At 40.9% G+C, this 25,725-nt stretch overlaps 1 protein-coding gene across 2 annotated transcripts in view; it reads right to left on the reverse strand.

Annotated features, from left to right (window-relative positions):
- ACAD11 (acyl-CoA dehydrogenase family member 11) overlaps window positions 1-25,725 on the reverse strand; it is a 150,798-nt gene that overhangs the window by 50,253 nt on the left and 74,820 nt on the right. For both annotated transcript variants that reach the window (XM_070726354.1, XM_070726353.1), the window contains exons 11-12: window positions 4,901-5,039; window positions 4,697-4,804 (exon numbers count right to left, since the gene is read on the reverse strand). In XM_070726354.1, the coding sequence (XP_070582455.1) occupies window positions 4,697-4,804; window positions 4,901-5,039 (247 nt within the window). The remainder of the gene's footprint in view (window positions 1-4,696; window positions 4,805-4,900; window positions 5,040-25,725) is intronic.

A 25,725-nucleotide genomic window follows, 5' to 3' on the forward strand; every position in this document is an offset into this window, starting at 1 on the left:
AAACTAATGTTTTTGTGACAACTGAAATGCTCTACAAATCATAAAGAATCAGTTCCAAGGCCATCATTATGATGGTGAGTGCAATCCAGAGGTGCAATCCAGAGGTGGGCTACTACAGATCACACCAGTTTTCTCAACTCACCAGTGGAGAATTTGGGGGGGGGGGGCTTAGTTTTTGCTGAGCAAAAAAAGTCACACTTGTACTGTTCAGGTCGTATACGACCCGGACCAAAAAGATATTAATTTAGGTACTTAGATTTGGTCTTTTTGAAAACTTTTTTTTGCTGGGATACTAATTTGAACTTTTCTGAACACAATGTTATATTATTATTTTGCTCGCAAAAGGCTGCCCTTAGCGTTTTTGTGCAATTTTGTTCATTTTTATCTAGCTCAGGCTGACAGTTCAATTTTTTTTTTACCTTTTTGTGTTGGATCACTATTTTGAACATCTCTGATCATTAGAAGTTATGCTTATTGGGGGTTTTTGCTCAGAAATAGGGCTTCCACCCCCGCTATGGCTGCGTGCAATCATTTTTACTTTATCTTTTTTTTAGGTTCCAAATCCTGCCAGTTCCAACTTTTTTGAAACTTTTTTCACTGGGATACTAATTGGAACTTTTCTGAGCATAATGATATGAAAATTGAACTGAAAAAATAGATGCTTATTTGTTTATTTTGCTCATAAAAGTCCCCCCCTCGGTTGTGTGCAATTTTTTCAACTTATATATATTTCAAGCTCCAAAATCAAAATATGATTAAAACTTTTTGCATTGAATTACTAGTTTGAACATTTCTGAACATAATGATATGAAAATTGAACTGAAAAAATTGATGCTTATTTGTTTATTTTGCTCAGAAATAGGGCCTTCACCCCCACGGCTGTGTGCAATCAGTTTCACTTACCTTTTTTTTAAGGCTCCAAATCCGAAATATTTTTCATACGCTAGGCATTGATTTACTAAACTGAACATTGCTAATCATCAGAAAAATATTCCCTAAGGTTTCAAATTGATGTTTATATTTTTATTTCACTCAGAAAGGCAAAAACCACATTTCGGCTATGTGCAATCATTGCCACTTTTTTTAGCCTGCCAGTTCCAATTTTTTTTAAAATGTTTTGGATTGGATTACTAGTTTGAACATTTCTGAACATAATGATATGGAAATTGAACTGAAAACATTGATGCTTATTTGTTTATTTTGCTCAGAAACGCCTCCCCCCTGATTTGGAGCATCTTTTTCAGTTTATGTTTTTTAGGCTACAAATCTCTAAAAAAAATTCCCCTAAGGTATTGATATACACTACTAAATTGAACATTACTGATCATAAGAAAAATAGAAATGAGCTGAAAAAAATTGATGCTTATTTGTTTATTTTACTTCCAAAAGGGCTACCTCCCCTCGGTCTTGCTGTGTGTCATTATTTTCAGTTTTCATATGGAGCAAAATAAACAAATAAGGATCATTTTTTTTCAGTTTAATTTTCATTTCATTATGTTCAGAAATGTTCAATCTAGTAACTCAATGCCTAAGTTATTGAAAATATTTGGAATTAGGGACCTAGAAAAATTTATAAAGTGACATGCTTGATAAAACAGTGGGTCGGCCCTTTTATGACCAAAATAAACAAATAAGCATCAATTTTTTCAGTTCAATTTTCATTTCATTTTGTTCAGAAATGTTGAAACTAGTAATCCAACAACAAATATAGCAAAATTGTATGCAGTTTGCAGGCTAAACTATCTATAAATTGGAAAAATTTCACAAAAACGCTATGGGCAGGCATTTACGAGCAAAATAAAAATATAAGCATTAATTTTTTCATCTCAATTTTACTATCATTCTGTTCAGAAAAGTTCGAATTAGTATTCCAGTGAAAACGTTTTTCAAAAAGACCAAATCTAAGTACCTAAAATAAACCTTCTTTGGTCTGGGTCGGATGCGACCCGAACAGTACAAGTGTATAGTCTTTGCAAACAGAACAGCAGGCTTTAAAGATTGTTAAAGGGTTGTATTAAACTTTTTGGCGTATACTTCCAACACAGCTGGAACAGTTATTTACAGAAGAGTTGGCTTAGCTATAGAAGAAATGGTTGAAAGGTAGGATGCAAGCTTGGCATTCTTGTCTGATTTTTTTACTGCCTTTCTGGGGGAAGGTGATCTTTCCTTCAATCTGATGATTTCCTAAGGATATCTTGTGAGGTGATTGAGACCAGCTGGTGATGCAAATGGATTTAATGATTCAGGGGTGGGTTCCAGACTGTGTTACTTCCAATTTGCTCAGGGACACAATGTATCACATGGGTGCGCACACATGGTAAAAAAAAGGCTTCTGCACATGCACAGAAGCAAAAAACAAGGTGGTGTCGCCTGTAGTGCTGCAGAGAGAAGCAGCTCAGGGGCATGGTAAGCCTGTGTTGCTGTGGTTTCAGCACTGCCAGTTACTACCTATTCAATAGAACCGGTCTGAACCGGTAGGAACCCATCTGTGAAATGATTGCTTCTCCTGGCTGGGAAACTGTTCACTGAGCATAGAAGTCTCTTGTCTATTGGGATTCTTCAGTCAACCATATCAGATAGGGTCTGCAACTTGGGTGTCCTGGATCCACAGCTGAGCCTTGATCACCACCTCTCGACTGTGGCCAGGGGGACCTTTGCCCAAGTTCGTCTGGTTTACTAGTTGCGGCCCTACGTGGATCATAAGGCTCTATGCACAGTCGCTGAGGCCCTCATCACCTCCCTTCTTGATTATTGCAATGCGCTCTACATGGGGCTACCTTTGAAGAGTGTTCGGAGACTCCAAATTGTCCAGAATGCAGCCATGCGAGCTGTCATGGGTATACATTGGTACACCCATATAACACCTACGCTCCGTGTGTTGCACTGGCTTCTTATTAGTCTCCGGGCACAATTTAAGGTGTTGGTTATCACCTATAAAGCCCTATATGGCTCAGGCCAGACTATCTACAGGACCGTCTCTTGCCATATACCTCCCAGAGACCTATAAGAGCACACAGAGTTGGCCTTCTCCAGATCCCGTCAACTAAGCAATGCAGGTTGGCGGGAACGCAGGGGAGGGCCTTCTCTGTTGCTGCCCCGGCTCTATGGAATAAACTCCCCCTGATGTCCATACTGCTCCCACCCTATTGGCTTAACGTAAGGCCACGAAGACCTGGCTTTGCCAACAGATCTGGAGGCCATGAATCAACAACAACTATGGCCTAATTGTATGAATAGTTAGTATGCATTTTGGGTTAGTTTATCATGTTTATTAGGGTTTTTAATTAAGGTTTTATAACTCAGATTTTATATTTTACTTCTTTTTATTGTTTTTGCATTTTATACTGTTGTAAGCCGCCCTGAGTCCTTCGGGATTGGGTGGCATAGAAGTCAAACAAACAAACAAATAAATAAACAAACAAACATGCATACATACATACATAATAACCCACAGAAGATGTCAGCACTTAAGAGATAAATAGATAACTATATTCATAGGAAAAAATTCTTTGCAGCAAGATTTGAACAAATGCAGAATGGGATTAGACCTCACTCAAGATGTTAATTTATCTCTTTACCTCGGCATTTGCCCACCCACTTTTGGAATATCTTAAATGACCTCTCTGCTAAAGGATTTCACTTTATGAGCAAGAGTAACTTGGCTGCTGATAGTTATCCTTATATTTTAACTATTTTAATTCCTAAATGTGCTCTGGCAAACTGCCTAATTTGTAACTCCAGGTTACAAGTATTGCTGAGGAAAAGGAAGGCATTTAGATAGACTGTTTTAGGTTTCCATGATGGCTGTGACTCATTGATCTTCAGTGTTTATTTCCCAATTTCTAATCTAATGAATGGTATTTAGTGCAGCTTTTTGCAAGCAAAGAAACTTTTTGTGTTTTTGTACATAAAACAGTTCATTTAGTGATTTTCAAAGGGCACTGAAAAAAGTGACTTATGACCATTTTTCACACTTATGACTGTTGCAGCATCCCACTATCATGAGAGGATGGGCGAGGTACCCCTTGACATAAGTGACACAGAGTTAGCCATGCCCATCCAGCCAACCATTAAGGTAGAGAACTGGTCGTTAAAATATTTGCAGCCCATCACTGGTGCAAACCTTTCCTTCAAGAGAAAGTTATTCTTCAGGAAAGGAGCTATGACAGAGAATGTCTGACATCAGGCTTTCTTTTTTCATCACATTTGATAAATAGTGTCTCTTAACAAGTTTTCCTAGTCATCTGAGTAGGATTGGTAGGAACAGTTGGGAAAAGATGGTCCTAAAGATACTCAGGCCCCAAGCTATATAGCATTTTAAGCAATGACCAGTACTTTGCATTACACCTAGAAAATTATCTAGATATAACAGATGGGGTATGGTAGGGTGGGAGAAATTAAAATGGGGGGGGGGATTCCCCAGTCTCCTAATACATAGTAGTAATTAGCTGAGAATGCATTTTAGAGTGAGTTGGAAGTAATTCTGTTTTGCTGTTGGAAATTATAGAAATACAGTACTTTATTCAGAGTAAATTAATAATCTTGCTGATATTTATAAAGTAGTCCTGGTCAAATTCTCTTACACTGAAGAAACTGAAGGATTTCTAACATGCTGGATTCAACCCAAAATTTTTACAATGCAATTTTCTCTCTGCTACAAATGAACATTTGCATGTCTAAAATATAAAACGATTACCTGTCATGCAAAAACAAGAATTAATTTTTCCTTCCAGAAGAGGCTCCAGCCATTGTTTCTTCTGTTCTTCAGTCCCATACAAGTATAGGATCTCCATATTTCCTGTGTCTGGAAAATAGATGAAACATTTAAACACCCTTCCTATTTTATCCAACATACATGATGTGATGAAAATTCTGTCAAAGCAGTTAGATAGTCCCTCACCTGGTGCATGACAATTCATTACTTCAGGAGCAAAGAAGCACTTCCCAGTCTCTTCTGCTATTAGTGCATAGTCCAATTGACTAAGACCACTAAGAGCTGGCAGGAAGAGATTCCATAGGCCTTCTGCTTTGGCATTTTTCTGATTAAAAGAGAAAAATGGATGCAAGTAACTCAATCCTAGGTCTATTCAATTTTAACTGAAACAGGAATATAGAAGTTAAATTACATCACAAAACTTCCCTACAAATGTTTCTGCTGCAGGATATCTGAGATACCACACAACCTTTTGATGAGACAAACTTCTTTTCAAAACTACTGAATGAGATTTTAAAAAACAGTCAAAAAACAAGTGAAAAGTCTGAGTGCGGTTGTAAGGGGCTATCATCGTGGCAAGAATGCATCCTACCAACTATTTTAACAATGATTTTAATGATTGATTTAGTATTCTTTCCAGAAACTAACCACATCACCAACAGAAACACATCAAAACATATCTACTAGAATATATAGTAAACCTGCCATGACTTGTCCCTTTTTAAGGAGAGCATTTTACACTTGGACGAACCAAATGACTGTTCAGGACTGAACAGGAGATGAGATGAAGACAATAAGGTATGGACATAGAAATAAGTAGAGGTCATTGGGACATATTCATTTACATTTAGATTCATATAAGGCAGTGTTTCTCCATTATTTTCTATTACGTCCCCCCAGGAGGAAGTAAACATTTCGCATGTCCCCCCCAGCTCTCCATCGGGACTTTTGTTTGCAATATTCAGCATGTTTTTGCTGAAAAAAACCTCAAGCAGCTTATCAGCATGATTGGAGCATAATGTGTTTAAGCAATGTCTTAATTTATTTTGCTTCATGTTGTGCACTGCCAACATTTTTAGACACAGTAAACAAACCGGTCTTTCCTCATCTTCCACCGTATTCACAGTAGAGCCATGTGCTACATACACTTTGTCATATTTCCGCATCTTAGCTTTCGGGAGACTTACGTTTGTCTCATTATCTCCATCTCTCTCCTCCTTTCCTTTTATCCCTATTAAATATTTTTCCATGGTGTCTCTTAAAGGTTTGTTATACACTTCATATCTCCTACTCTGTGCTGTGTGCTATTGTTTGGTGCAAAAATCACCTACTCCCTGAAGCAAAAAAAGCATGTTCCCCGGGATCACACACACACACCGATATTGTTCTGCCGGGGGGGGGGGGCACCCCACTATTTGAAAAACACTGAATTAAGGAAATGCCATTAGAGACATATGATGGCCTAAGGCCACAAGCTGTCATTGATTGAACAATAAAAACAATGGAATTAGTGTCATAGACTCATCCAGTTCTCTGACTATCTGGCCCTGGGTAGCAGCAACAATTCTCCAACCTATTCTTTTTTTAAAAAAAATAGTTTATTAAGTTTCAAATGTTTAAAAAGGGGAGGAGGGGAGGGAGGGTCCGTAAGGTCAAAAGGATGTGGGAACATAAACGTATAAGTACATATTGGTGCAGTATGTCTTAAACTATACAAGAAATTGTCTTTGTCATTGAAATACAGTGATCCCCTGATCATTGCGAGGGTTCCGTTCCAGGACCCCTAGCAATGATCGGGTTTTCGCGAAGTAGCGCTGCGGAAGTAAAAACACCATCTGAGCATGCGCAGATGGTGTTTTTACTTCCGCAGCGCTAGCGAGGAGCCGAAGATTGGGGTTCCTGGGAAGGGGACTCAGCTGGGAAGCGGCGCGGCTGTTTTAAAACGTCGCCGCCGGCATGGGGGGCTTGCCAGCACCCCCGGACCCCCAACCCGGGTTTGGGGGGCTGCTAGGAAGCCCCCCATGCCGGCGGCGACGTTTTAAAACAGCCGCGCGGCTTCCCAATGAGTCCCGAAGACAAACGCGGAAGTTCGCCTTTGACGTTTGTCTTCGGGACTTATTGGGAAGCGGCGCGGCTGTTTTAAAACGTCGCCGCCGGCATGGGGGGCTTGCCAGCACCCCCCGGACCCCCAACCCGGGTTTGGGGGACACATGTCACACAACATACGTAGAGACCCAGTTTGCTGGAACTCGGCCAGCCCAGCCTAGCCGCTTCCCCAGAAGCAACAGGCGGCCTAAAAACCTTCCCTTAGCCGCGCCAGCGAAGCTACTACGGCTGGGCTCCTCCGGACCCGCCTCCAGCGAGGGCTATGATGAGGGGGCTGCCCTCCCCATGGCATTACGGCACCCCCCCTCCTCAAAGAAAAGCCTCGGCTCGCCCCCCCCTTAAACCTAAAGCGGAGCGGTCTATCCTGCTAATATGGCTGGGGAGGGCTGGGAACCTTCCCACCACCACCATTAGTCTCCCAGCCTTAAGGGAAGGAGAGGGGGCTCCCCCCTCCCTCCTGGAAATGACCCCCCCACTTCCTCCCCCCGTAAGAGTAACAATCACAGCAACCGGGGCTGGCAAATCGCCTCACCAGCAGCAGTGGCGGCAGCCGGCGGGAACAAAAGCAAACGCGGGGCGATGAGAAGGCTGGCCCCGGGCGGAGCTTCTGCATTCCGAGCAGCAGAGGAGGAGGAGGAGAAGGCGGCGATGGCACCCCTCCCCCCGCTCCCTGGAGCCCTTGCTGTCCTCCCTTTCCCCCAACGGAGCTGTGGAGTTCCCGCACCTCAGGGCGCGAGAGCAGCGGGCAAAATTGCTTAGCTTTGGGGCGAAGCCTTGGATTGCCGCCGCCGCCTCCTCCTCCTTCTTCTCCTCTACCGCGGCCCCCCCTCCCCGCTTCCTTTGCTCTGAAGTAACGGCCCAGAGAGAAAAGCTGCAGGATAAACGCGCTCAGGCGACCGTGAAAATTTAATCCTGCCCAGACACCGGGAGGGTTGACGCCAACGCTCTCCCCTCCCTTCTCCGGCCACTAGACGCTCGACGCCCGCCGGCCCAAGACGAGCTCCGGCGCGGCGATTTGCAAAGGAAGGGCAACCATGACAACCGCAGCAACAGGAGGGGGCCGTGCAAACTCCTCGATGCAAGACGGGCCCCGTTAAAGCTGCCCTAGTTTCTATTTTATTTATTTTATTTATATTAATTTCGTGGAAGAAAAAAAGAGGGGGGAGGGCGGGACAAGTAGAGCGAGAGCGAGAGAGAAAGCAAGGAAGAAAAGACTAAAGCTTAGAAATTCTGCTTTTCATCATTCCTATCACCCATTTTCTCCCACTCATGACTGTATGACTGTAACTTGTTGCCTTTGACGTTTGTCTTCGGGACTCATTGGGAAGCCACGCGGCTGTTTTAAAACGTCGCCGCCGGCATGGGGGGCTTGCCAGCACCCCCCGGACCCCCAACCCGGGTTTGGGGGGCTGCTAGGAAGCCCCCCATGCCGGCGGCGACGTTTTAAAACAGCCGCGCGGCTTCCCAATGAGTCCCGAAGACAAACGCGGAAGTTCGCCTTTGACGTTTGTCTTCGGGACTCATTGGGAAACCGCGCAGCTGTTTTAAAACGTCGCCGCCGGCATGGGGGGCTTGCCAGCACCCCCCCGAACCCGGGTGGCCGGGCGAGCAGCGAGCGAACGGGGGTGGCCGGGCGAAGGGCGGGCGAGCGGCGAAGGGCGGGTGAGCGGGTGCTGGGGGGGGTTTCTCACCCTCCCGCCAGCAAGAGAGGGAGCGAACGGTGTGGGCGGGCGAAGGGCGGGCGAGCGGCAGCGAGGAGTTTGCCTGGACGGTGGGGAAACTCCTCGCTGATGCCCGCCGCTCGCCCTCCCGCCAGCAAGAGGGGGAAGACCCAGGGAAGCCGCCCAGCAGCTGATCTGCCCGGCGCCATCTACGCATGCGTGGCCATTAAAAAAAGGGCGCGCATGCGCAGATGGTGTTTTGACTTCCGGGTTGAAAAATCGCGATTTAGCCCGTTCGCAATGATCGGGATCGCGATACCCGGGGGATCACTGTAGTTGTCTTATAATCATGGTTACATTTCATAACAAATACATAATGCATAAGAATAAGTAAATAAGATAGGTTTATAAGTAACAGAGGAAAGGGGAGAAAATTGAGGAATAGAGGGAAATAATGAGGGGGAAAATATAAATAGAAAGAAGTTAGTTGAGTAGGGGAGGGGAGAAGGGGAATCTGCAAAATCGCAGACGTTTTCAGGAGATGCGACAAAGTATAATACAATAGTGGGTGTATATGATTAGAGAATATAGAAGTTAAATATAGAAGTTAAATAAGTAATAAGTAATAAATAATTGTATTAGAATAATATAGTATTAGTAGTTGTTTCAAATAAGTTTAAAAGTGAATAAAGAGAAATATGTTACCAAAGTTTGTTTTCACAGACGGATTAGTTGTTGGTATTTGGAATTGTTCTATCAATAGGTAATATTTTGATTTAGAACAGTCAAAGATGAGGTGAATTTATTACATTTAAGAAATGAAGGGTAGGTATTTTTTGCTGTGGTCCATTGGTACCAATTATCCCATATCTTATAACAATCGGACTCTTTTTTATTTTGAATTTCCATTGTAATTTTAGACATCTCCGCACATTCCATAATTTTAGTAATAATTGTTAACATAGAAGGAATTTTTTCTTGTTTCCATGTTTGGGCATATGAGATTCTAGCAGCTCCTAAAATCTGTAAAATAAGATATTTTTCCTGTCAGGTAAGTTTTCGTCTAAATATGCCTAAGAGATATGCTTCTGGTTTGAGTGATAGGTTGATCAATATGACTTGGTATATTAAAATTTTAATGTCTTTCCAGAATTTTTTGGCGTATGTACAAGTCCACCATAAGTGGTAGTATGTTCCTGGTTTTGTTTTACATTTCCAGCATTTAGGAGATAAGTTTGGGAACATTTTAGATAGCCTACCTGGAGGGAGGTGCTATTGATAAAACATTTTAATTTGATTTTCTTTATAAGACATTGCTAATGTCATCTTATAGTTTGAGGTCCATGTTTTTTCCCATTCTGTAAGATTAATTGTATATCCAAAATTCTGGGCCCAGGCTATCATACAACCTTGACTTGCTCTTCAAAGTTGTTGTACGTTAATAAGTAATTGTATAATTTAGAAATCATTTTTACAGTTGGACCAAAAAAATTTGTATCTATTATATTATTTTTTTGGAAGCCAAATCTTATTTTGTGTTCATTGTATTTGGAATTAATTTTTAAGTATGTTAACCAACCCACGTTTATCCCTATATTTTGTAATTGTTGTCTTGTTAGCAAAATATTATTGTCGTCAAATAAGTATTGGTATATTAGTAATTTAGAGGGGGAGAAAAGATTGGGGTAAATGATTGATTTGTTCGGTGATAACCATTTTGGTACAGAGTTATAATGGTTTCTTTTTATAAGATGCCAAATTTTTATTAGAGTTTTTCATAAGTAGTGATGCTTAAAGTAATTAGGTATTTTGTGGGGGTCCATCATTAGAAATGAATGCCATCCAGATTGAAGGTCAAAGCCTTCAAGAGTCGGCAATCTTGTGTTTTTAAGGGTCACCTAGTCTCTTATCATGGTTAAGATCGCTGCTTGGCAATATAAGTGGAAATTGGGAAGACCAAGGCTACCTCTGGTTCTATGATCTTGAAGGTTTTTAAATTTAATTTTGGCCTTTTTCTTTGACCATATAAATTTCCGAATTTCCTTATGTAGGGTTTCAAAAAAGGTTTTGTTTAAATTTGTTGGTGCAACTTGAAAGAGATACAAAAATCTTGGTAAGATGTTGGATTTAATAGCAAATATTTTCCCCATCAAAGATAGTTTCAGTTTAGACCATCTTAATAGGTCTTTTTGAGTATCTTTAAGTAATTGATCATAATTGTCTTTTTTTTATGGTGCTATAATTTGAAGTCATCCATACACCCAAATATTTAATTTTTTTGACTACTTTTATGTTAGTCAAATCTTCCAAGAGTGTAATTTGTTTTGGGATCATGTTTTTAGTTAAGATTTGGGTCTTTCTCTTATTGATTTTTAAACCAGTTACTTTTCCAAATTTATATATTTCATTTAATAGTATCGGTGCAGTTTCTATTGGGTCTTGTACAATAAAAACAACATCATCTGCAAAAGCCTGTAATTTGTATTGTTTTCTTTTAATATTAATACCATGAATTTGATTGTTGTTTCTTATATTGTTCAAAAGTGTTTCTATCACTAAAATGAAAATAAGCGGGGCTAGTGGGCATCCTTGGCGTACGCCTTTCATTATTCATATTTTATCCGTGATATCATTATTAAAAAGAATTTTGACAGATTGTTGAGAATAAATAGCTTTAATTAAATTAAGGAAGTTTTTGCCAAAGTTCATATAATCAATTTGGGTGGTAAAGTATTGCCACTGGAGACTGTCAAATGCTTTCTTTAGATCCATAAATATTAGGGCAACTGGTTTGTCAAAATGTTTATCGTAGTATTCAATAGTATTTAATATTATTCTTGCATTAGTTGCTATATTTCTCGGGGGCAAAAATCCATTTTGATCAGAATGAATAGTAGTATTTAAATTTTTCTTTAGACAGTCTGCAATTATTGAAGTAAAAATTTTGTAATCAGTATTGAGAAGTGATGTCTGTAATTTTCGAGGTGTTGTCTGTTCTGATTGGAAGTGGAAAGATTGTCCCAGCCACGTGCTGTAATGCAGCCAAGTGTGCAGCCTCCACTTCCACAGCGCCCCCCGAGGAGGGCTGTTTGGACAACTGTTGGTTCAGGAAGATTACGTGCGGTTGAACAAAAACATAACAATTTTGGTCTCTCTGTATCCAATTCCTATAATGTTCTTGCGGATTTAAATAGTAGGGATGTTGTAGATATTAGCAAGGCCCCTCAGGCGGAGAATGAGGGGATGTTCAAAGGAGAAGTTGTTGTAAATGAGGAGCATAGTGTCACCATACCAAGTCCAGTTAGTAGAAATAAAGAGAGGACACATGTTCTTGTGGGTGACTCGATTGTCAGAGGTGTTGATTTGGGACAGAGGAAGGATGTAGTGAAGGTGATGAGGTGTCTTCCAGGAGCCACTGCCCACAGGGATAGGAGGCGGATTACAAACATTATCAAGGCTGTGAGTAAAGATAATAATGTTGATGTGGTGGTGCATCTTGGCACAAACGATTTGTCCCAGAGAAATGTTAATGTAGTAAAAAGAGATTTTCAATGTCTAAGTGTGGAGCTGGGTAAAATAACTGATTCAGTGACATTCTCAGAGGTGTTACCGGTTTGTGGCCAGGAGGGTAAAACAAGTTGTATCAGAGAGTTTAATGTGTGGTTAAGGCAGTGGTGTAAAGCTGAAGGTTTTGGTTATGTAAGTCATGATGTCAATAGGTGGTCTAATAGGGAGTTGTTTAAGAGGGATGGTTTGCATCCATCATACAGAGGTGCCCAGGTGCTCGGTGAGGAATTCAGAACTTTTTTGGACAGGCATTTAAACTAGGTAAAGGGGACAGAGATGTACCAGATGTGGAGGATTTTTGTCCCCGACCAATGAGGATAAATCAGTTTCTGGAAGCTTATGAAAAGGGAGCTGTAAATAAAATAGATGTAGTTGCTGATGATAAGGGGCAAACTAATAATGAAAATAATGTCCTTCGGGTAATGTACACAAATGCTCGAAGCTTGAGCAACAAGCTCTGTGAGTTAATGGCCATAATATCTAGAGATAATTTGGATCTGGTTGCCATAACTGAGACATGGTTTAAGGATTCTAATGAATGGGAAATATCCATACCAGGATATACACTGTATAGGAAGGATAGAATAGAGAGAAGGGGAGGTGGAGTAGCCATTTATGTTAAAGAAAGTCTAAAAACAATACTAATTCAAAATACATGTAAAGATCTGGAGACCCTCTGGATTTGCATGCAAAATAAAGACGGTTCTGTCATTAGAATTGGGGTGATCTATAGGCCTCCAGGGCAATCTGAGGAACATGACAACAAGATGGTGGATGAGATTACCCTAATGGCAGTAAAGGGAGATATTGTGGTTATGGGTGATTTCAACATGCCTGATGTTGACTGGAATATCCCCAGTGCCCTTACATGCAAAAGTAAGAATATAGTAGAGGCCTTTACAGGAGCAGCTATGGCACAGCTAGTTAAGACACCAACTAGAGGGGAGAATATTCTAGATTTAGTTTTTACCAATGGGAATCGGGTTTCAGAGGTCAAGGTGGGAGAAAATTTAGGTTGCAGTGACCATCTATGTTTGTGGTTTGATGTAAAAACTGATGGTGAGCAATCCTATACTGCAACCAAAGTATTGGATTTCAGAAAAACAAATTTTAATGCAATGGGGGAATATTTAAATAATGAATTAAAGGGGAGGGATAAAATGGCAGGAGCAAGCACCCACTGGACTGTATTAAAAAAGGCCATCTTAAAAGCCACAAGACTTTATGTAAAGCAAGTAACTAAAGGTAAAAGGAAGAAGAAACCGCTATGGTTTAGCAATGATGTAAGGGCTATAGTCAATGAAAAAAAGGCTGCCTATAGGAGGTATAAAGAGTCTGGAAGTATAGCTGATAGAGAGGTGTATAAAATGAGACAGAAGGAGGCGAAACAGATAATATATGCTGCTAAAGCCTCAAAAGAGGAAGAAATAGCAAAATCTGTAAAGAAGGGGGATAAAACCTTCTTCAGATATATTAGTGATAGGAAGAAGAAAAACTGCAGCATCACAAAGCTTAGTACCGGGAATAATACATACATTGATGGGAATAAGGAGATCGCTGACCATTTCAATAGCTACTTCTGTTCAGTTTTCTCAAAAGACACCTTACAAAATAATAATAATACTATAGAGGGATATAGCATTGCTTCCAGCTGTACGGATTCAGCTCCAGTGATCTTAGAAGCCGATGTCTTAGAAGAACTTGAAAGATTAAAGATAAATAAGGCAATGGGTCCAGATGGCATCCACCCCAGAGTTCTTAAAGAACTCAGATCTGTCATTGCTACCCCCCTGACTGATTTGTTTAACAAATCCCTGTTAACAGGAGATGTTCCTGAGGATTGGAGAATGGCCAGTGTTGTGCCTATCCACAAGAAGGGCAGTAGAGATGAAGCTGGTAACTACAGGCCAGTTAGCTTGACATCAGTTGTAGTTAAAATGATGGAGACTCTACTCAAAAAGAGGATAAATCAGCATCTAAAAAACAATAACTTATTGGACCCAAATCAGCATGGCTTTACTGAAGGCAAATCGTGTCAGACTAATCTCATTGAGTTCTTTGACTATGTCACAAAGGTGTTGGATCAAGGTGGTGCCGTGGATATTGCCTATCTGGACTTCAGCAAAGCCTTTGATACGGTTCCACATAAAGAGCTGATAGATAAATTAGTGAAGATTGGACTTAATCCCTGGATAGTTCAGTGGATTTCAAGCTGGCTGAAGCATAGACATCAGAGAGTTATTGTTAATGGCGAGTATTCTGAGCAGAGTCAGGTTACAAGCGGTGTGCCACAAGGGTCTGTTCTGGGTCCTATTCTTTTTAATATGTTTGTGAGTGACATAGGGGAAGGTTTGGTAGGGAAGGTTTGCCTATTTGCCGATGACTCTAAAGTGTGCAATAGGGTTGATATTCCTGGAGGGGTCTGTAATATGGTAAATGATTTAGCGTTACTAGATAAATGGTCAAAGCAATGGAAACTGCAGTTTAATGTTTCCAAATGTAAAATAATGCACTTGGGGAAAAGGAATCCTAAATCTGAGTATTTCATTGGCAGTTCTGTGTTAGCAAAAACTTCAGAAGAGAAGGATTTAGGGGTAGTGATTTCTGACAGTCTCAAAATGGGTGAACAGTGTGGTCGGGCGGTAGGAAAGGCAAGTAGGATGCTTGGCTGCATAGCTAGGGGTATAACAAGCAGGAAGAGGGAGATTGTGATCCCCTTATATAGAGCGCTGGTGAGACCACATTTGGAGTACTGTGTTCAGTTCTGGAGACCTCACCTACAAAAAGATATTGACAAAATTGAACGGGTCCAAAGACGGGCTACAAGAATGGTGGAAGGTCTTAAGTATAAAACGTATCAGGAAAGACTGAATGAACTCAATCTGTATAGTCTGGAAGACAGAAGGAAAAGGGGGGACATGATCGAAACATTTAAATATGTTAAAGGGTTAAATAGGGTTCAGGAGGGAAGTGTTTTTAACAGGAAAGTGAACACAAGAACAAGGGGACACAATCTGAAGTTAGTTGGGGGAAAGATCAAAGGCAACATGAGAAAATATTATTTTACTGAAAGAGTAGTAGATCCTTGGAACAAACTTCCAGCAGACGTGGTTGGGAAATCCACAGTAACTGAATTTAAACATGCCTGGGATAAACATATATCCATCCTAAGATAAAATACAGGAAATAGTAAAAGGGCAGACTAGATGGACCAAGAGGTCTTTTTCTGCCGTCAGTCTTCTATGTTTCTATGTTTCTATGATTGTCTTCGGGATCAATGTTATATAGGCTTCTGACCAGGAATTGGGGAGTTTAGCATGTAAGAGTGCATCATTATAAATATCTAACATTATGGGTTGGAATATATCTAAATGTTGTTTGTAAAATTCGGACGGAATTCTGTCAGGGCCCGGAGTTTTATTGGGTTTTTTGCTTTGCAATTGCAGCTTTAAGTTTTATAGTAGTAATTGGATTGTTTAGGAAGTGTCTTTGTTTGTCATTTATTAATTTTTTTTTGTTCTAAATAGTTTAGTATCAATTCACCATCTATTTTTACGGTATTGTATAATTCTTCATAAGGCATTTAAACTAGGTAAAGGGGGCAGAGATGTAACTGATGTGGATGATTTCTGTCCCCGACCAATGAGGATAAATCAATTTCTGGAAGCTTATGAAAAGGGAGCTGTAAATATAATAAATGTAGTTGTTGATGATAAGGGGCAAATTAATAATGATAATAATGTTCTTCGGGTAATTTGCACCAATGCTTGAGCAACAATGGAGATAAAACCACTACTGAATGGGATTGAGGACTGTCGGAGACTGTCCAGGACATTTTGCAAAAGCTGAAGCTCCCACAGAGGAAGAACCTGGGTCAATTACAACCAAGATAAAGAGACAGAACTTTTACAGTATTGGTCACTGATTGCAAACATCACTAAAAAGACCATTCTGTATTTATATCCTGAGACTCTGATATTTATATTTAACTTCTTAGATCTTTTATAACTCTGAGAACTAACCATCTTAATAAGCTTGGAGTTTGGCGCCATCTTGCTGCTGTTGCTGTTTTATGCTATTCTTTTTAAGAACTATTAGCAAATTAATTACGTCTAGGCTATTTTTATATTTTTATATCTTTGTTATATCTATTATATATTTTTAACTTTTTAACTATTTTGGGGAGGGTTAATGTATTTATGGTATGAGTGAATGGGATTATTTGAGTAATTATTGGAATGAGTGGAATATTGTGAATGGAATTGATTGGGAAGGGGGTGATAGATGGAATGGGGTGGGAGGATAGGATTATAATATGTATGAAATGAATGAATATTATATGAATGGAATTTCAGGCACACCTGACGCTGGAAGGGTGGGAAGGGGGGCGACACTTATCTCTGGGGTAGCAGAGGATCAAAATATTCCGGTCTTGCTGGGGAGAGGCAGGTATGGCGGAAGCCATGGAGCTAGCCGTTCCAGGGGAAGGACGGATTGCTGCTTAGTAGCAATCCCTTCTTCTGGCTCCATGAGCTTAACTCAAGACACTGGTGATGAGTGTAATTCTGGCCCTGGGCTCAAGCTGTTGCTACTCTATGCCAGGTTGGTGGTAAATAAAGCTCTCCTCATCCGGGATTTGATCCTGGATGAAGAGGCCAACCTCGTTTCTGTGACCGAAACCTGGCTGGGCCCGGAGGGAGGAGTTCCTCTCTCTGAAATTTGCCCAGCCGGGTTTCAGATATGGCACCAGCCTCGACCCCAGGGAAGGGGGGGAGGAGTGGCTATTATAGCCAGGGAGACCCTTTGCCTGTGTAGACTCGTTGCTCCAGAGATCGCGGGTTGCGAGTCCCTCTTGGTGAAGTTGGACTTAGGGGTTCAGGTGGGCTTGTTACTCACGTACCTGCCTCCCAGCTGCATGTCAACAGCCCTGCCTGTGCTGCTGGAGGAGATGGCCGGGCTGGCGATGGGGTTCCCCAGACTTATGGTCTTGGGGGACCTTAACCTGCCATTGCTCGGCGAAACCTCTGGGCTAGCACAGGAGTTCATGGCCACCATGACAGCCATGGACCTGACTCAAGTAGTGCAGGGTCCGACTCATGAGGGGGGGCACGTACCCGACATGGTATTCCTCTCTGAGCAATTGAGTAATGATCTGAGACAAAGGGGCTTAGAAGTGCTGCCTTTGTCATGGTCAGATCATTTTCTACTGCTGCTTAACTTCCTGGCTCCAATCCTTCCCCGCAGGGAGGCGGAACAGATTAAGATATTCCGCCCCAGACGCCTGATGGACCCAGAGGGCTTTCAGAGGGCGCTTGGGATTATTCCAGATACACTCATCCACAGTTCAGCAGAGTCTCTTGCTGAGGCCTGGAACAAGGCTGCAGCGGATGCTCTCGACCGGATTGCGCCGTTGCGACCTCTCCGCGACACTAGAACCCGTAGAGCACCATGGTTCAACGAGGAGCTCCGGGAGTTGAAACACCAGAAGAGACGTCTAGAGAAGCGATGGAGAAAGAGTAAGTCTGAATCCGATCGAACACTTGTAAGAGCTCATATTAAGACTTACAAAGTGGTGCTCAAGGCGGCAAGATGCGCATACCATGTCGCCTTGATTGCATCAGCGGAATCATGCCCGGCCGCTCTGATAAGGGTGACCCGCTCCCTTCTTAACCGGGGGGGAGTTGGGGAGCCCTTGCAGAGTAGTGCCGAGGACTTTAACTCATATTTTGATGATAAAATCGCTCGGATCCGGGCAGACCTCGACTCCGATTGAATAGCAGAGTCGACTGACAATGAGTCAGTCAAAGTGACTGGGGCACATACTTGTCCACCTGTCTTGGAAGAGTTTGATCTGGTGACACCTGATGAAGTGGACAAGGCCATTGGAGCTGTGAGTTCCGCCACCTGTTTACTGGACCCGTGTACCTCCTGGCTGGTGTCGGCCAGGAGGGAGGTGACACGGAGCTGGGTCCAGGAGATTATCAATGCTTCCTTGGGGAGGGGGTCCTTTCCAACACCCTCCAAGGAGGCGCTTGTGCGCCCCCTCCTCAAGAAGCCTTCCCTGGACCCAGCCGTACTTAATAACTATCGTCCAGTCTCCTTGAGAAGGTGGTGGCGCTCCAGCTCCAGCGGTCATTGGAAGAAGCCGATTATCTAGGTCCCCAGCAGTCGGGTTTCAGGCCCGGTTACAGCACGGAAACTGCTTTGGTCGCGTTGATGGATGATCTCTGGCGGGCCCGGGACGGGGGTTTATCCTCTATCCTGCTGCTTCTTGACCTCTCAGCGGCTTTCGATACCATCGACCATGGTATCCTTCTGCGCCGGCTAGAGGGGTTGGGAGTGGGAGGCACTGTTCTTCAGTGGTTCTCCTCCTACCTCTCCGGTCGGTCGCAGTCGGTGTTAGTGGGGGGTAAGAGGTTGACCCCGAGGTCTCTCCCTTGTGGGGTGCCTCAGGGGTCGGTCCTCTCCCCCCTGCTATTTAATATCTGCATGAAACCGCTGGGTGAGATCATCCAAGGGCATGGAGTGAGGTATCATCAGTATGCTGATGATACCCAGCTTTACATCTCCACCCCATATCCAGTCAACGAAGCAGTGGAAGTGATGTGCCGGTGTCTGGAGGCTGTTGGGGCCTGGATGGGTGTCAACCGACACAAACTCAACCCTGATAAGACGGAATGGCTGTGGGTTTTGCCTCCCAAGGACAATTCCATCTGTCCGTCCATCACCCTGGGGGTGGAATTATTGACCCCCTCGGAGAGGTTCCGCAACTTGGGCATCCTCCTCGATCCAAGGCTCACATTAGAGAAACATCTTTCAGCTGTGGCGAGGGGGGCGTTTGCCCAGGTTCACCTGGTGCACCAGTTGCACCTGGTGCACCAGTTGCAGCCCTATTTGGACCAGGGGTCACTGCTCACAGTCACTCATGCCCTCATCACATCGAGGCTTGACTACTGTAATGCTCTCTACATGGGGCTAACTTTGAAAAGTGTTCGGAAACTTCAGATCATGCAGAATGCAGCTGTGAGAGCAATCATGGGCTTTCCCAAAAATGCCCATGTAACACCAAAACTCCGCAGTCTGCATTGGTTGCCGATCAATTTCCGGTCACAATTCAAAGTGTTGGTCATCATCTATAAAGCCCTTCATGGCACCGGACCAGGGTATCTACGAGACCGCCTTCTGCCGCACGAATCCCAGCGACCGGTTAGGTCCCACAGACTGGGCCTTCTCCAGGTCCCGTCAACTAAACAATGTGGCGGCCCTTTGGAACGAACTCCCCCCAGAGATTAGAATTGCCCCTACCCTCCTTGCTTTTTGTAAGCTTCTTAAAACCGACCTCTGCCATCAGACCTGGGGGAACTGAGATATTCTTTCCCCCTAGGCCTTTACAATTTATGCATGGTATGTTGTTTGTATGTATGTTTGGTTTTATAAATAAGGGTTTTTTAATTGTTTTAGTATTAGTTTTAGTATTGGATTTACATGATGTTTTGTACTATTGTTAGCCGCCCCGAGTCTATGGAGAGGGGCGGCATACAAATCCAATAAATAAATAATAAACAAGCTCTGTGAGTTAATGGCCATAATATTCTAGAGATAATTTTGATCTGGTTGCCATAACTAAGACATGGTTTAAGGACTCTAATGAATGGGAAATATCCATAGCAGGATATACATTGTATAGGAAAGATAGAGTAGAGAGAAGGGGCGGTGGAGTAGCCATTTACGTTAAGGAAAGTCTAACAGCAGCACTAATTCAAAATACATGTAAAGAACTGGAGACTCTCTGGATTTGCATGCAAAATAAAGAAGGTTCTGTCATTAGAATTGGGGTGATCTATAGGCCTCCAGGGCAATCTGATGAATATGACAACAAGATGGTGGATGAAATTACTCAAATGAGAGTAAAGGGAGATATTGTGGTTATGGGTGATTTCAACATACCTGATGTTGACTGAAATATCCCCAGTGCCCTTACATGCAAAAGTAAGAATATAGTAAAGGCCTTTACAGGAACAGCTCTAGCACAGCTGGTTAAGACCAGATGGGAGAATATTCTAGATTTAATTTTTACGAATAGGAATTGGGTTTCAGAGGTTAAGGTGGGAGAAAATTTAGGTTGCAGTGACCATCTATGTTTGTGGTTTGATGTAAAAACTCATTGTGAGCAATCCTATACTGCAACCAAAGTATTGGATTTCAGAAAAACAAATTTTAATGCAATGGGGGAATATTTAAATAATGAATTAAAGGGGAGGGATAAAATGGCAGGAGCGAGCACCCAGTGGACTGCATTAAAAAAGGCCATCTTAAAAGCCACTGGACTGTAGGTAAAGCAAATAACTAAAGGTAAAAGGAAGAAGAAACCGCTATGGTTTAGCAATAATGTAAGGGCTATAGTCAATAAAAAAAAAGGCTGCCTATAGGAGGTATAAAGAGTCTGGAAGTATAGCTGATAGAGAGGTGTATAAAATGAGACAGAAGGAGGTGAAATAGATAATATATGCTGCTAAAGCCTCAAAAGAGGAAGAAATTGCCAAATCTGTAAAGAAGGGGGATAAAACCTTCTTCAGATATATTAGTGATAGGAATAAGAAAAACTGCAGCATCACGAAGCTTAGTACCGGGAATAATACATGCATTGATGAGAACAAGGAGGTTGTTGACCATTTCAATAGCTACTTCTGTTCAGTTTTCTCAAAAGATACCTTACAATATAATACTATAGATGGATATAGCATTACTTCCAGCTGTACAGATTCAGCTCCAGTGATCTTAGAAGCCAATGTCTTAGAAGATCTTGAACGATTAAAGATAAATAAGGCAATGGGTCCAGATGGCATCCACCCCAGAGTTCTTAAAGAACTCAGATTTGTCATTGCTATCCTGACTGAATAATTTAACCAATCCCTGTTAACAGGAGATGTTCCTGAGGATTGGAGAATGGCCAGTGTTGTGCCTATCCATATGAAGGGCAGTAGAGAAGAAGCTGGTAACTACAGGCCAGTTAGCTTGACATCAGTTGTAGTTAAAATGATGGAGACTCAAAAAGAGGATAAATCAGCACCTAAAAATCAATAACGTATTGGACCCAAATCAGCATGGCTTTACTGAAGGCAAATCATGTCAGACTAATCTCATTGATTTCTTTGACTATGTCACAAAGGTGTTGGATGACAGTGATGCCGTGGATATTGCCTATCTGGACTTCAGCAAAGCCTTTGATACGGTTCCACATAAAGAGCTGATAGATAAATAAGTGAAGATTGGACTTAATCCCTGGATAGTTCAGTGGATTTGCAGCTGGCTGAAGCATAGACATCAGAGAGTTATTATTAATGGCGAGTATTTTGAGCAGAGACAGGTTACAAGCGGTGTGCCACAAAGGTCTGTTCTGGGTCCTATTCTTTTCAATATGTTTGTAAGTGACATAGGAGAAGGTTTGGTATTTGCCAATGACTCTAAAGTGTGCAATAGGGTTGATATTCCTGGAAGCGTCTGTAATATGGTAAATGATTTAGCTTTACTAGATAAATGATCAAAGCAATGGAAACTGCAGTTTAATGTTTCCAAATGTAAAATAATGCAGTTGGGCAAGAGGAATCCTCAATCTGAGTGTTGTATTGGCAGTTCTTTGTTAGCAAAAACGTCAGAAGAGAAGGATTTAGGGGTAGTGATTTCTGACAGTCTCAAAATGGGGGAACAGTGTGGTCAGGCAGTAGGAAAAGCAAGTAGAATGCTTGGCTGTATAGCTAGAGGTATAACAAGCAGGAAGAGGGAGATTTTGATCCCACTATCTAGAGCACTGGTGAGACCACATTTGGAATACTGTGTTCAGTTCTGGAGACCTCACCTTCAAAAAGATATTGACAAAATTGAACTCAATCTGTATAGTCTGGAGGATAGAAGGAAAAGGGGGGACATGATCGAAACATTTAAATATGTTAAAGGGTTAAATAAGGTTCAGGAGGGAAGTGTTTTTAATAGGAAAGTGAACACAAGAACAAGGGGACACAATCTGAAGTTAGTTGGGGGAAAGATCAAAAGCAACATGAGAAAATGTTATTTTACTGAAAGAATAGTAGATGCTTGGAACAAACTTCCAGCAGACGTGGTTGGTAAATCCACAATAACTGAATTTAAACATGCCCGGGATAAACATATATCCATTCTAAGATAAAATACAGGAAATAGTATAAGGGCAGACTAGATGGACCATTAGGCCTTTTTCTGCCGTCAGTCTTCTATTTTTCTAAGTCCTGAATTATTTGTTTTTTGTCAGTATTGGTAGTTTTCAAGTGTCCACAGTTATCATATAAAGCCTCAATATTTTTATCTAGTTTTTGCTGGGCCAGTTTAAGAGCCAACCATCGACCTGGTTTGTTAGCAGATTCAAAGTATACTTGTTTCGCGATTTTTAATTTGTGAGAAAGTTGCTGTTGAGTTATTAAATTTATTTTGTGGTTGATGTGGTTTATTTCTGCCAGAATTGCATTGTTTGTGAGGTCAGTGTGTAAAGCTTTTTCGGCATTTTGTAAAGATATATTTAGTTTTTGTAATTGGTCATGTTTTTCCTTCCTTTTTTTGCTGAGTAAGATATGTAAATTCCTCGGATGTAAGCTTTGGTGGCGTCCCATACAATTTGTTGAGATGTCTTCGCCATTACAATTGATTTCCAAAAAAGTGGGTAAATCGCATTGTATTGTATCTTGAAATTGTTGTTGATTAATAATTGTTTGATACATGGACCACCTTTGCGGTTTTTTGGTATTTGGATCTCTGAATGATAGTAGTAAAAGGTTATGATCTGCCGAAGTAGCGGTTAGTATTTGTATATCTATAATTTCATTTGTGATTTCAAGGTTAGACCTAGCCATATCAATGCGGGAACAAGATTTGTGCGGTGGGGAAAAGAAGGTGTATTGCTTAGTGTCCAGGTGATAATATCTCCATATATCCTTTAGGGCGAATTCATAAAAAAGTGGTTGAATGTGGATGGTAATATTTTCCTTGAGTTGTGTTTGGTAATACCTTTGTAGTTTTTAGTTCTATCTGGGATGGTGTTAAAATCTCCAATTATAATGAAATTTATTAGATCCAATTCTAGTATTTTTTAATGTAAATTCTGAAAAAAAGTAGATTGGTTGATAGAAGGGGCATATATTCCTATAATAGTGATTTTTTTTAATGTCCCAAATTTAATTGGACTATAAATATTTGGCCATTTTGATCCACATATATGAGTTTAGGAAAAAAGGTCTGTTTGACGTATATAACAATGCCTCTTTTTTTAACAGATGCAGATGTCATAAAAAATTCTCCGAGGTTAGGAAAATGTAATAAATTAATCTCATCTTTTGAAATGTGAGTTTCTTGTAAGGATACTATGTCATAATTATGATTAATCAGTTTATGAAAAGTTTTTGTTCTCTTTTTGTACGAATTTAAGCCATTAATATTAGTAGAAAATAGAGTGATCTCGTTTTGTCTATTGTTTTGACTTCTCTTTTCGGGCCTCATTCTTTACTCGGGTGATTGGACCTCATCCAGCGTAATCATCATCCATTTGTTTTGTTTCCAGGTCTTTGTCTAGAAGGTTGTTGTTGGAACTAAGCTCTTCTGTTGTAAGCTTATCTCTACTGTCTCTTTCTTTTGGTCTTATCTCTTCAAATGATTTAAAAATATGGTCATGGAATTCCTTTGTTTCATCAAGTGAGGTAATTTTATAATTTTTGTCGATCAGAGTAACCATAATACCTTCGGGGATAATCCATCTAAACTGGATATTGTTCTTATTTAATTTGTCGACTATCGTTTGATATGGTTTTCTTTTTTCTCTAACACGTCTTGGAATTTGACGAAGGACAACAATGTCTCTACCTTTGTAGGATACCGTATGTTCTTTAGACATATTGTATACCTCGTCTCGGATACTTCTTTTGAAAAATCTGATATGGACTTCTCTTGGATGTCTTGCATAGGAGGTCAAAATTTGGTAAATTTCATCTGTATGGTTGATCATTTCTTGGGGAGTCTTACCGGTAATATTCACTAATATCTCAACCATTGTGTGGGGAAGATCTTGGTGTTAGGCTTCGGTGACATTTTGAAAGTGGAGGAAAAATGCTTCCAGTTGTTGCTGGGCAATTCCCGGTTCTTCGGGATTGTTTTTGGCATTTTGAGAGTTACGATTGCCAAATCGGGCGACTGCGGACCCGTAGAGCCCACGGTTTTGAAGAGGAAACTCTAGCGCACCTGGGGGTGGCCGGCGGGCCCCTCAGGAAGCAGAGAACCTCTCCTGATCGTCTCTCGAAGAGTTCTGCCTTTTGGGAGATCCGGAACCGCAGCGTTCCTGATTCATTAGAGGAAGCCGCGGTAGCGACGGAGCACTCTTTTGGATTATAATTGAAAAACTGTGAGTGATATTTGGGATTTGAAAATTAAAGAAAGTAACCCCCTTGAAATTTGAAAATTGGTTCCATTCTTTTTAAAACCTTGGGCGAACAAGAGGCAGCGACTCCGAGTCTTTGGAGAAACATGGCGGCAATGATTCTGCAATAAACAGCTGGAATAGGTGGAAATAACATACATTTCGCTGGACCCCGATTTTATTTTGTTACAACTGTACTGTTGACTGCTGAGTACCGATCGCAAACACCTTTGAAGGTAAGAGAAGGGAGCTCTCCTTAAGTCTGCTGTCGTCGTTTGGAGTAACACTTTGAACAGTTTGAATGGAATAAATCAGGTTACATTGATCTTATAACAACAGGAATTCTCCTGCATCCCCTTTTTGTGTTTACTTCACACTACTTCCCCCCATTCCTGGAATCTGTGTTCTTGTTGATTTCCTTTCCTTTTGTTAGGATTTAATCATTCTGAAGAAGTACTTAACTTTACTTTTGGATACCCAGAGCATTACTTATTTTGGCTGGACTTTTCTTAGACATTTTACTTAATTTTACCTACAACAACTGATCAACTGACGAACTGTGGGACTAATTAAGCCTTCTTGAATACATTTAGAAGTCTGAACTATAGCTACCTGGCTTTTTGAAATTATTTGATCTTTCATTAATTTAACTACTTATTGAACTACCCATTGAACTTTTTCACCACCTTTTGGATTACCTCATCTGTTGAATGCTCCATATCTACAGGATTCTCCTTAATTTAAACAACACTATAAGTATTTAAAGAGGAACTCAATATATTTCTGTTTCTATTTTTTACTTTTTTCTACTTTAGATTTATACTACTTCAACCTTTAAACTCATATTAAATTTATTAAACTTATGACATATAATAGATTAAACAAAATTATATCATTTTGGATTAAGTTGAAATACAAATTAAGCATTTTTCATATAGACATTCTCAATCAATCTTATATAAATTAACCTTATACCTTATATTTATATTATATTAATAATATTAACAATATAATCTATTATATGTCATAAGTTTAATAAATTTGTACCTATTTCTATATATTCCAATATATTTATAACCTACCATAATAGTCAAATACTTCAACTTAATATTTAAATAACTGATTTTCTGATTAATTGATTATATATAGTAAGTTGTTTCTACAGAATGAACTGTTTGCATTTTTTTAACCTGAATATTTGTCATTTTGACCAACCTTGGATCATACTCTATTTTCTTTTTCTT

Source organism: Erythrolamprus reginae, chromosome Z (genome assembly GCF_031021105.1).
Source record: "Erythrolamprus reginae isolate rEryReg1 chromosome Z, rEryReg1.hap1, whole genome shotgun sequence".
Taxonomy (NCBI): Eukaryota; Metazoa; Chordata; class Lepidosauria; order Squamata; family Dipsadidae; genus Erythrolamprus; species Erythrolamprus reginae.